Source organism: Vipera berus (genome assembly GCF_964194415.1).
Source record: "Vipera berus genome assembly, chromosome: 10".
NCBI classification, from domain to species: domain Eukaryota; kingdom Metazoa; phylum Chordata; class Lepidosauria; order Squamata; family Viperidae; genus Vipera; species Vipera berus.
This window is the reverse complement of record NC_138213.1, coordinates 23,079,288-23,092,006: the sequence shown is the minus strand read 5'-3', so window position 1 is coordinate 23,092,006 and position 12,719 is coordinate 23,079,288. Positions and strand designations below refer to the sequence as shown.

The window sequence follows — 12,719 nt, the reverse complement described above, 5'->3', positions numbered from 1 at the left end:
ATAGGATGTTGAAGTACCGAGCTATTAAAATCTTTTATTGTTAGTGATAATGCAGACTTTAATTATCCAACTGGAATAAAAATATCCCAAAACATCAAGTGATTAACAAGAAAAATATACAAAATAGATATCATGGCTGAAACACACAGCTGGTCTGCAATCCCCTCTTTAGATCCTTCATTATAGTCAATTTATCTTCATCCCACAAAATCCAGCTCACTCAGGACAGATTTTAATTAATTAGACTTACATGGCTTCCCATCTTGCCAAGCCATTCTATTCAACACAATTTAAAAAGAAGTAATAAATAACAAAACTAACAACAGCAAAGCAGAAGAAGGCTGGCCAGGCTAAATCTGTCAGCAGTAGTTGAAAAGCTTCCAGTGGCCGTGGCCAGGAGAACGGCCGGCCAGGCCCTCAGGGCTGGCTGAAGGATCAAGCCATGCACAAGGCACCAACTAGCATTCACACGAAGTGAGCTTTATGAAGAAGGTAGGAAATGGTTTGTCTGATACCCAGATAGAGGCCAATGGCTGGAACGCTGCTGCAATCCTTTCCCGATCCATGCCTTCTACGATATCTGAAGAATTTTTTACCAATGGAGACTGAAATCCAAAAAAGACGTTTCAGAGTATCAGTTGAACTTAAGGAAGCACAAATTATAAAAATTATAAAAACTGAGCTACTATTTGGTAAAACTGTAAGTAGACACAGTGCAATAAGCGCTTAAAATCATTCATATAAAAACAGTTTATAAACAAGCTTGAGGATGATTCTCAAAAAATGAATGTTTTTTAAGTAAAACAAGCTAATAAAAGAATCCTGGCATGACATTACTAAAGTGCAATGCATCCACCCAACGGTGAGCGCCTTGCCCTCTGAGGCTGCCCCTGCCTGCCCCACAAGCAGGCTTTGCGCCCCCTCCATGAAGCATGGCCCCTGGAATTGCCACACACACACCCAGTCACCCTGCCCCACCTCTGCTGGCCTCAAAACCATTCCAGGGTGTGCCCCTGTCCGCCTGGCGTGTGTACTGTGTAGTTCCTTCCCCCACCCCACTGTGTTCACTATTTGGCTTCCCTTTGTTTTTGTTTTTAAGGCATGGTGTTGTTGGAAGATTGTGCAGATTCCGGGGGAGAGAGGGGGGAGGGAGGGACAGAGAGACAAGGCAGTTTGGATCATGCAGCCTGAGTGTGAGAAAGAGGGTGACAACAGCTCCTGCCTGGTGGTTCCCAGAATATAAGTTTAATAGTGCAAACCATCTGCTTTAGTTCAGCAAGATTTCTGTCTATGGGTAAGAAATAATAAAGGAAACAGCTTAGAAGAATCGCAGTGTGTCTGTCTTGGTTTTGGAGCCTGACATGCTGACCCTTTTTCATTTGGATTCTACTTCTATCAAGTCATCTTTGAACTTTGTAAATCCAAATCAATCGGTTGGTCAGCCTCTGGTCTGGACACCCTGTGCTGGACGTCAAAGAGCTGACTTATCCTTCCTTGATGTTGCTCACTGTCACCTCTTGGACCCTTGGCCAAACCCTTCCCATGAGGCTTTGCATCTTTCCCTTTCTGTCTTCATACAAAAAAAACCTATAGCCCAACATACAAAAAAAAACCCACTGCAAAAGACATACTAGAAACAAAAATTAAAATAAGCAAGAAAATGGTCAGAGAACACCTATCTGATCTTGATAAATATAAATCATTGGGACCTGACAGATTACATCCCAGAGTTCTAAAGGAGCTGGAAGATGTTATCTCAGAACCATTGCACCATATCTTTCAAAAAAACACCAGGGAATTACCTGAGGATTGGAAAAGGGCTGATGTGGTTCCCATGTTCAAGAAGGGAAAGGAAAAAAAAACAGACCCAGGAAACTACAGACCAATCAGTTTAACATCAATACCTGGAAGATCCTAGAAAAGATAATCAAAACGCAGATCTGCGAACAACCAGAAGCAAACAAAGTTATAACTAGTAGCCAGCATGGGTTTGTTAAAACACATCATGCCAAACAAATCTGATTTCATTCTTTGATAAAGTGACTAAACTAGTAGACAAGTGAAATGCTGTGGACGTAGTGTAGTGTAGTGTAGTGTAGTGTAGTACAGTACAGTACAGTACAGTACAGTACAGTACAGTATAGTATAGTAAGGCATTTGATAAAGTAGATCACAACCTACTCCTTGATAAACTAGAAAAAGGTGGAATAAATAACATCACCACCAGATGGATCTGTATCTGGCTGACAAACCGTACTCAATGAGTACTCCTCACTGGCACCACATCCACATGGAGAGAAGTAAGCAGTGGGGTACCACAAGGTTCCGTCTTAGGCCCAGTACTCTTCAATATCTGCATAAAATGACTTAGATGAGGGAATTAAAGGAGAACTCATCAAATTTGCCAAACTGGCACCAAAGTGACAGGAGTAGCCAGCATCCCAAAATATAAACTCAGGATCCAAAAAGATCTAGACAAACTTGAACAATGTAAAAGCAAAGTTTTACATTTAGGCAGGAAAAACCAAAGGTACAAGCACAGATTGGGTGAAACCTGGCTCAAAAACAGTAACCGTGAGAGGGACCTTGGAGTCCTAGTGGACGATCGCTTGACCATGAGCCAGCCGTGTGCAGCAGCAACCAAAAAACCTAATACACTCCTGGGTTGTATAAACAGAGGCATAGAATCAAGATCACATGAAGTATTAGTACCACTTTATAAAGCCCTAGTAAGACCACACCTGGAATACTGCAGCCAATTTTGGTCACTATATCACAAAAAAAGATGTTGAGAGTATTCTGGATCGAGGCTGTTGTACTTTAATTAATCTCTTGTTAAGACTTCTATGGTCTGTATAAACAGATATCATTAACATTAACATATCTCTCCAGATAGTTTTGAACTCGTAGAGACACCTTTTATCATGTAGAAATACCTTTATTGCATGTAGAGTTGAATACAGTAGGTGGATGCATTCAGATGACTTTTGTACAGCATTTCCAAGATATTTCCAAGGTATCTCTAAGGTTAGAAAATGGTAGTATTCCCAGGAACTGCATATTGAGTCTGCAAGTTACCCCATGTTTGCAGGTAATGGAGAATGAGATTCTCTAGGGACAAAGGAGGACGAAGTCCATCCCAGAAAGAGGAGGGAAAAGGAAATACATCATAGGGTAGGAGGGTCTGACTGCCCACATTGTGATTTCTCCACACGGCCACGTGGTGGCAGCACACTCCCCATTTGGTATTACATAATACCATTATATAAAGACGTATATATGAGTCCTTCGGGAGAAGGGCGGTATACAAATTAAATAAATAAATAAATAAATAAGTTAATACTATTAATGTTACCATGTACGGTGTGGCTTTAAATTACATGAAGGCATTTTATTAAACTTTTGGGACATTTATCATTGGCATACCCATTTAGTTTAATGAGTGGAAATGTCAGCTTTCTATGTGGAATGAAATTGGCCCAATAAAACAAAATTTGGTTGCTTGTAGAAGATTATTTTTAAGAAGTTGTCAAACAAGGTGGAAAAATTTACATTTGGAGTTTAATATGGATATTGACTTGAAACAAATTAAATTTGAAACTTTGTCAGTGAACAGATTACTTTTAATTTACCTTTAAGTTAAACCCAATTTAATAAATAAATCTGATTAAACTTCACACTGCAGGTCTACCTTTACATCTGACCAATACATAATTTTTTAATAATAATAATAATAATAATAATAATAATAATAATAATAATAATAATAATAACAACAACAACAACAACAACAAAACAACAACAACAACAACAACAACAACAACAACAATAATAATAATAATAATAATAATAATAATAATAATAATAATAATAATAATAATAATAATAATAATAATAATAATAATAGTTGGAAGGGACCTTGGAGGTCATCTAGTCCAACCCCCTGCTCAGGCAGAAAACCCTATACCATTTCAGACAAACGGCTGTCTTCTTAAAAACTTCCAGTGTTGGAGCATTCACCGCTTCTGGAGGCAGGTTGTTCCACTGGTTAATTGTTCTAACTGTCAGGAAGTTTCTCCTTAGTTCTAGGTTGCTTCTCTCCTTCATTAGTTTCCATCCATTGCTTCTTGTCCTGCCTTCAGGAGCTTTGGAGAATAGCTTGACTCCCTCTTCTTTGTGGCAGCCCCTGAGATATTGGAAGACTGCTATCATGTTACCCTTCACCCTTCTCTTCATTAAACTAGACATACCCAATTCCAGCAACCATTCCTTATATGGTGGAGCCTTGGTGGAGCAGTGGGCTAATGCCTCCTTAAGTAACACCAGCTGCCTGCAATTAGTGCAGGTTCACATCCCACCAGGCTCAAGGTTGACTCAGCCTTCCATCCTTCCGAGGTAGGTAAAATGAGGACCCAGATTGTTGGGGGCAATTAAGCTGACTTTGTAATAATGCCGCTTGGGGGTGTGTGTGTGAAAGCCCTAATAATCAGGCATATACATAGAATGAAGGCTACTGCTAAGCTTGTAAGCCGCCCTGAGTCTTCGGAGAAGGGCGGGATATAAATGGAATTAAAATAAATAAAATAAATAAATAAATATATTTTAGCCTCCAGTCCTCTAATCAACTTTGTTGCTCTTCTCTGTACTCTTTCTAGAGTCTCAACTTCTTGTTTACATTGTGGTGACCAAAAGTGGATGCAGTATTCCAAGTGTGGCCTTACCAAGGCATTGTAAAGTGGTATTAATACTTCACGTGATCTTGATTCTGTCCCTCTGTTAATACAGCCTAGCACTGTGTTGGCTTTTTTGGCAGCTGCAGCACACTGCTGGCTCATATTTAAGTGATTGTCCACTAGGACTCTGAGATCCCTCTCACAGTTGCTACTATTGAGAAAGGTGCTACCTATACCAGTGATGGCGAACCTTTTAGAGACCGAGTGCACAAACTGCAACCCAAAGAGCCTTGGTGGAGCAGTGGGCTAATGCCTCCTTAAGTAACACCAGCTGCCTGCAATTAGTGCAGGTTCGCATCCCACCAGGCTCAAGGTTGACTCAGCCTTCCATCCTTCCGAGGTAGGTAAAATGAGGACCCAGATTGTTGGGGGCAATAAGCTGACTTTGTAATAATGCCGCTGGGGTGTGTGTGAAAGCCCTAATAAGCAGGCATATACATAGAATGAAGGCTACTGCTAAGCTTGTAAGCCGCCCTGAGTCTTCGGAGAAGGGCGGGATATAAATGGAATTAAAATAAATAAAAATAAAATAAATAAAATAACGGTAGTTATAAAAATGCAAATACACGTTTGTGATTGCTGTTGTCATAAAACACCTAAGATATAAGTAATAAACCTAAGATAGACATAAAAACCTGAGAAATATAAAATAAACATGTATACATATGAGGTATAAAACCTGAAAGATATAAATATCAGCATGAGATATATGAGGTATAAAACCTGAGAAATATAAGAAATAAACATACGTCTCTATAGGACATAACTCCTGAGATATATAAGTAAACATAGTGCAATAATAAAAACTGCCATTTCAGGCTGAGGGTTTGCTAGTTGTGTTCAAGACCTGAAAGATATAAAAGAACATGCATATATATTGCAACAATAACAATTGCCTTTTCAGGCCTCAATAGTCTGTATCACTTTTCTTCTTGAAGTCAGGATTCAACAAGGAAAAGCGACGAGTTCAGTCTTCAAGGGCAAAAGCAGGGCAAGTTGTGCGATGGTCTGATGAAAGTTTTTGGTGCCCTTCGATTCTTGAGGTCGTTGGTCCTTAAACAGAACAAGGTCTCTAACTTGAAGATAGGGTAACGGTGAAACATTGGTGACTGGAGCGTGACTTTGTTGCTCCCCACCATGCTGCTCCCCACCATAATTTGAAGCAGGGTTGGATACAGGTGGTTGCTGTGGATTGCCTGGAAGTGGATCAGGATGCGTAGCTGTATCGTGTTTGTCGCTATCGCATTCTGTGCACTTGACAAAGGCTTTACAATTTTTAGCAAAATGACCATATAAATGACCATATAAAGCATAGCACCTGTAGCATATTCCAAGTTTTTGGAGGACCTCTTTCCGCTCTTGTATAGTCATTGCTCTAAGCTGATGACATTTTCTAAGAGGGTGAAGCAGTTTGTGAATAGGACAGTGATGATTGGGATCTTCATCCCCACCACCTGAATCAGTCCATTTAGGAGGAGATGGTACAGGATGTGAGTTGCCACCACCTGAATCACTCCGTCTTTCTTGTAGACACAACTCCATGTGAGTCTTTGTGTTGAGCTGCTGTGTTAACATACCTTGGTGATGGTGATGGAGCAGGCACACTGGATTCAGGGTAGTTGAAGCTGGGGTCATTGTTCGTCCAGGCATGGTGACTGATGAACCTGGCATGGTCAGAATGGTCTGACCCCTCACTCCTTGATGCCAAGGAAACTTGTTGGGCCCCTTGGTTGTGGAGATTCTCTGGTGAATAAGGATGAGGTACACCAGGATAGAGTAATGTTGTAAAAGCATTCAGCTGCGGTGTATTCTCTAAAGCTTGTGCTGGCTGTCGATTCAACCGTTGATCAATGCTGTAAGTTACGTCGTTGGCAAGAGGTGGTGCAGTTTGAAGTGTTGGTGCACCTGCTTCTGGGCGTTGAAGAGGTGCAGGCTTTTGCAGGCTCGGGGTCTGTGTGCTGTCTGTAAGAAGCACAGCTGACGCACCTGCTTCTGGGCGTTGAAGAGGTGCTGGCCTTGGCAGGCTTGGGGCTTCTGTGCTGTCTGTAGAAAGCACAGCTGACGCACCTGTGTTGCGTTGTTGAAGGGGTGTAGGCCCTTGCAGTTCTGTGGTCCCTGAGTGGTGAGTGGGAAGTGCAGAGAATGCACTTGTGTTGTGATGCTGAAGGAGTACAGGCATTTGCAGTTCTGGGGTCTCTGTGATGTTTGTAGACAGTGTGTAAGATGGCTCTGCATCATTGCAAACATTATGCTTTAACACTTATTGACTGGTGTATTCCATCGGATCTTCCAGTACTATTGGGATGGAACACTCCACATTGGTGTTTTTCTTTGCTGCCTGTTCATGGACCTTCAGCTTTGCCAGGGCAGCTGCTCGTTCCTTTTCTATTTGCAGAATTTTCATTTGGGCTTCCTCCTTTGCTTGACAGACTTTTCTCTGGGCTTCCATCTCCGCTCGATGGGCTTTCTCCTGTGCTTCCATCTCTGCTCGACGGGCTTTCTCCTGTGCTTCCATCTTTGCTTCCTGTTTGGCAAAGGAAGCATGTACTTTCTTTGCTTCTAGGTGTGCACGTGCCTCTGCCAACTTGTTACTTATTGTTGAAGTCCTGGAGCAAGAGGATCTAGTAGAGCGTACTGTGACTTTAGTTGATGTGGTTCTATGGGATCTGGTCTCCTGCGGTTCAGCAATACAGATTTTTGCCTTATTCTTTGCATCTTGCACTAGGACACAGGTCGGCAACCCGCAGCTCCAGAGCCGTATGCGGCTCTTTAAGCCGTCTCCTGCGGCTCCCAGTCGCCTGGTGCGCGTGCACCTCTCCGAACGGGCAGTGGTGTGCGCGCACCTCTCCAAACAGAGAGTGGTGCCGCCTGTTTGGAAAGCTGCTGCGGCCCGTTTGCAGAGCTGCTGCCTTCAAGGTGGTAGCTCTGCAAACGGGCCGCAGCAGCTTTCCAAACCGGCAGCAGCAGGTATGCAAACGGGTGGCGCCACCGCCCATTCGGGCGGAGGTGCGCGTGCACCTCTCCAAAGGTTTGGAGAGCTGCGTGCGCACCTCTCAGAACGGGCGGTGGCGCTGCCCTTTTGGAAAGCTGCCGTGGCCAGTTTGCAGAGCTGCCGCCTTCCTCCAAAGGAGGTAGCTCTGCAAACTGGCCGTGGCAGCTTTCCAAACCGGCAGCAGCAGGTGTGCAAATGGGTGGCACCACCGCCCGTTCAGGTGGAGGTGCACGCACACCTCTCCAAAGTTACCCCATGTTTGCAGGTAAGGGACAAAGGAGGAGGAAGTCCATCCCAGAAAGGGGAGGGAAAAGGAAATACATCATAGGGTAGGAGGGTCTGACTGCCCACATTGTGATTTCTCCACACAGCCACGTGGTGGCAGCACAGAGAGTCTGGAAAAAAATTCAGAGAAGAGCAACTAAGATGATCAAAGGCCTGGAGACAAAAATGTACGAAGAACGGCTGCAGAACCTGGTTTTGGCTAGTCTAAAGAAAAGAAGAAATAGGGGAGACATGATAGCAGTATTCCAGTATCTGAGGGGCTACCACAAAGAATAGGGGGTCATGTTATTCACCAAAGCACCAGAGGGCAGGACAAGAAACAATGGTTGGGAAATGATCAAAGACAGAAGCAACCTGGAATTAAGGAGAAACTTCCTGACAGTGACGACAATCAACCAGTGGAACAGCTTACCTCCAGAAATCACTGGAGATTTTTAAAAAGAGACTAGACAATCACCTGTCTGAGATAGTATAGGTCAGTGATGGCAAACCTTTTAGAGACCAAGTGCCCAAACTGCAATTCAAAACCCGCTTATGTATCGTCGGGTGCCAGGTGGGCATGGCCCATTGGGTGGGTGTGGCCCATTGGATGGGTATGGCTGTGGTGGTAATGGCAGACTGGGCGGGACTAAAAAGTTCAATCAATCAATTCCAACTTTGCGAGATCTTTTTTTTTTCCTGCAAGAAGATGAAATTGATTGATTGATTGAAACTTTTTTTTGCACACGGCAGCGGAGGCCTAAAGCGAAAAGGTTTTATAAAACCCAGATGAAGGCCTAGGACTGGGGCGACGGCGCACATGCCCACAGAGAGGGCTCTGCATGCCATCTTTGGCACACGTGCTATAAGTTTGCCACCACAGGTATAGGTTCTCCTGCTTGAGCATGGGGCTGGACTAGAAGACCTCCAAGGTCCCTTCCAGCTCTGTTCTATTCTCTTATAACAGCTTCTGCCCAATTTGTATACAAACTGGACAGGCGATCCAGAAGTAAATAATATTCAGCTACACCAGCATCTTGTTATTTTTCAATATTTTTCAGAATTTATTACTTCCTTTCATCATTTTTTTCCTGGCACCAAACATATATAACATTTGTTTCAATTCCCCTATTTAACCTAACATTCTTACACCTCTGAGGTCCCATCCAAGTCTATAATTCTATGCTTGAGTCATCAAAAGTCTCTGAAGCTCCTTCAGCCATTCTAGGCACCTTCCTAGTCAGTCTGGCCTGGGTCATTAGAGTTAAAACTTTTTTTCTGATCTTGTCAAGGGAGAACAAATCGGACAGAATTTTGGGATAGTTGGCATCTGTAGGTAGTCTGGGAAAACAGGCATCTGAGGCTTAGCAACTATTGTACTGGTAATATTAGAATTAAAGCACCTAATAAATAATTCCCCCATTATATTCAATTAATTGCTTTATTGGCTTATTTCTAGATATTTCTTTTAATCTACAGTAAATGCTGCTTAGAGACAAGTGTGGAACTGAGTGGCTTTATAAACCTAAATGAATTGTCATTAAAATATGCTGCAAATATCAGTAGCCTACACGAGTGATCATGGATATCTTTTCTGAGTTAAATGGAAATTTCATCACTCCAACAAAACCAGTTGTGACTTAATTTTCCCACAGTGCACTGAAGAGAGTTTGCCCAGCATCTCAGTGGCAATTAGGCTGCAAGTAGCCTCGACTTCATTCCTGCAGCATCACCGTCATACTTTTCCCACGAGGGAAACCACATTCTCCTTTTTTCATAGGGGGATGCATTAAACAAACAAACACACACACACACAGCAGCTCTTTCCTACTCAACTCAAGATTTGTTTAAGAAATGCCGAAAGTAGGAAAGACAATGTTGCTGGGCTATTTTCAAAATATTCCCAAGCTCTTAGAGTTACTTATTGGGGAGTAAAGTATACTGTGAATCACAAAAACTTACTCCATAGAGCATCCATCCATACTCATTATTATTCACCCCAATTAAATATGGGACAGCATGAAGCTCCTTGGAGGCCAATAGTTCCTCTGGTGCTTTTAGAATGAATTCTCCATCAACGACTGCAGGGATAAGGTGAAGTTCCTGAAAAAAAATGTTACAATAATGCAAAACTGGAAAGGTACAGAGATGTTCACTTTGAGGCTTACTAAAAATTAAGAAACTTAAACTTCTGCTATCCCTGAGGGAGATGGGTGATTAAGAAACAGGAGAAGTCACTCAATCAATCAGTGTCTGCCTACCTGCCTCTGTATAGGTTAAACTTAAAGCAACCTGGCCCAAAGCTGCAGAGCTGCGGTCTGAGCCCAAAGATCTCTTCCCAGGTATTACGCGACGTTTGAGCTTTGCACCTGTCCTGCTCTCTCAAGGGGTCAGAAGGACTTTATCCCCACATTGCAGATGTGGCACAATCTTCTAGGACCCAGATGTTGAAAGAAAGGGCGCTTCTTTCTTCAGCAAGGGGCAGGGAGACTGTGACTTCATTATCCTTCACATGTTTTATCTTTATTTTTATTGATTTCATTTAAGGTCTTTGATCGTGATCGGAGTCATTAAGAACTGGGCAGCCTAAAGGTTTTGTGAATGATTATTATAGAGCGATCAGCAGGCTCTGAATGCTGCAGACCAACCCATACCACACCGACCCCTGGAAGAAGCTAGAGCGAGTGGTAAAGAGAAAACAGAAGATACCAAAAACAAAAAACAAACCGCGTGAGCAGGGTTTCAATGTAGGAGAAAGTGGAAGAAGACAGCAGAAGCCTGGATGGTTTCATAATATTACGAGAAACCACAAGATGAGAAACCACAAAAAGAGCATGCACACGAGACAAAGAGGAGACGTGTCTACAGGTAGCTTAGAACTTTATTGCTGGGGTCAGGAAAGCTTTCAGAATGAGCTGCTTGCAAAGGGTGTTAAGAAAAAGGGTTTTTTGCTCCTAATTAACAACAAGTTGTCTAATAGACTGCTTAAACCTTTTTTTTTTACTCTTTTTATTTGAACTCAAGGATGATTTGGAAATGCGAGACATTTGGTGTGATACATGCAAGAACTATTTTTGATCATAGTTTAGTTTGGTTGGAGATTATTAAGGTTAATAGAGATAGGCGCTTTTGGCGCGTAACTGAGAATTTGTTTAGAAATTAGAGAAAGGTTGGAGAATGTAAATAGTAGGTGAAAGTTTTTTTTTCTTTTTTTTGAAATTAATATGAATAAGGACTGGGATTAAGAAAATCTATTTTGAGTAAAGCTCTTTTTTGTTTTCCTCTTTTTCTTTTTTACCTCATTTGTAATATTAATATTGTTTGTATTCATTTTATATGAGCTAGAGGGAGATAGAACTAAATTGCTGATAACATAGGGGTGCTTATGTTTGTTTTTTGATTTTATACCCTGTATTTAGCTCTGGGAAGTCGGGGGGGGGGGGAGGAGGGATTGGGGGAGAGGGATAGGGAGGGTTAGGTAGGGGTGGGGAAGGGGGGGATTAAAGTCAAAATGTATTGTAAAACTTTTTAAATAAAAAGAAAAAAAGAAAAAGGGGTTTTTTCATCCCTTAATTTGAGCTAACAAGAAAAGAGAATGCAACTTATCTCCTATTTTGATTCAGTTTTCTCCAAAATACAGTAAAATGATATGTTCCACCGGAAAATTGTGAAGAGCAGTTTGTTTGTTAGAAACAGGGTCTGGAGGACCTCCTTTGATTGAGTTTAAATCATCTGAGTTGGCAGTTGATCACCAGGTCCTGATCACCTGGCAGAATCTTTGAGAAATCCCAGAAAATCAGAAGGAGTCAAGGGACTGAAATGGCACAAATATCCAAGAAATTCCAGGAATTCATAGACATTTGATGCCTGAGAAAAGCAAATCATAAAGATTTTGACTGCAGTTGACTGCAGTCTTTTATTTAACTGCCTGCTGAATATCTATGAAGAGAAACTGGGTCGGAAGAAGATGCGTCTGGTTTGTAAAATTGGAGGAAGAAAGATCAGCAACCTGCACGGAGCTCATAACACTGCTCTGATAGCCCCAAATCCAGAGGATCTGCAAGCCTTAGTACTAAAAGTCAAAGAGCACACTGGGGAAAAATGGAACTAGGATTAAACATTAAACTAAGAACAAACTAATGACAGGTTTGGCGACCAACCTTAGTGTCTGGACTGCCATCCTCCTGCGCTTCAGCCTGGCTTCGCTGGATGCCAGGTGGCCACAGACTAAGCAGGGGGGGGGGGAGCTGTGGGAAGAGGAAACAGAAACTCCTAATCCTGCCCCCCCCCCCACATTGGTTCACCCTCCCAAGGCCAGAGGCCTCAGAGTGGAAGGTCAGGGCTCACTCTCCAGCCCGCCAATGCAGGGACTGTTACCAAAACAATTCCTTCCAATGTAACTGGACAATAGGGAGAGAACAGGGGGAGAAATGGAAAAGGGCAAGTTAATTAGGGAACCTTCCTGCACAATGCTTTATTTGTGGCTTTGCTGTACTGTAACCACTTGGCTTTTAATAAAAGTATACCTTTCGCAGAAATGGAGTCAAGGGTCTTTCTCTCCTAGGAGCCCAAGTTGGGGCAGGTGTGACACTTAGAACTGACAATGTGAAGATATTGGTGGATTTTCTTCCTTTAGGATCAACCATCAATGGAAAGGAAACAGCAGTTAAAAAGATACACCATTCTGTCCCACTAGGTAGGCAAGAAAGGCTAAAACTACTTTTACTGAG

The 12,719-nt window shown here is 42.4% G+C and overlaps 1 protein-coding gene across 1 annotated transcript in view; it reads right to left on the bottom strand.

The window, feature by feature from the left end:
• Positions 1–12,719, bottom strand: part of LOC308672665 (fatty acyl-CoA hydrolase precursor, medium chain-like) — a gene marked incomplete at its 5' end in the record, with an annotated part of 43,440 nt that overhangs the window by 8,184 nt on the left and 22,537 nt on the right. Inside the window, 2 exons of the mRNA XM_081335720.1 lie at positions 516–605; positions 9,952–10,092. Of these exons, the coding sequence (XP_081191846.1) occupies positions 516–605; positions 9,952–10,092 (231 nt within the window). The remainder of the gene's footprint in view (positions 1–515; positions 606–9,951; positions 10,093–12,719) is intronic.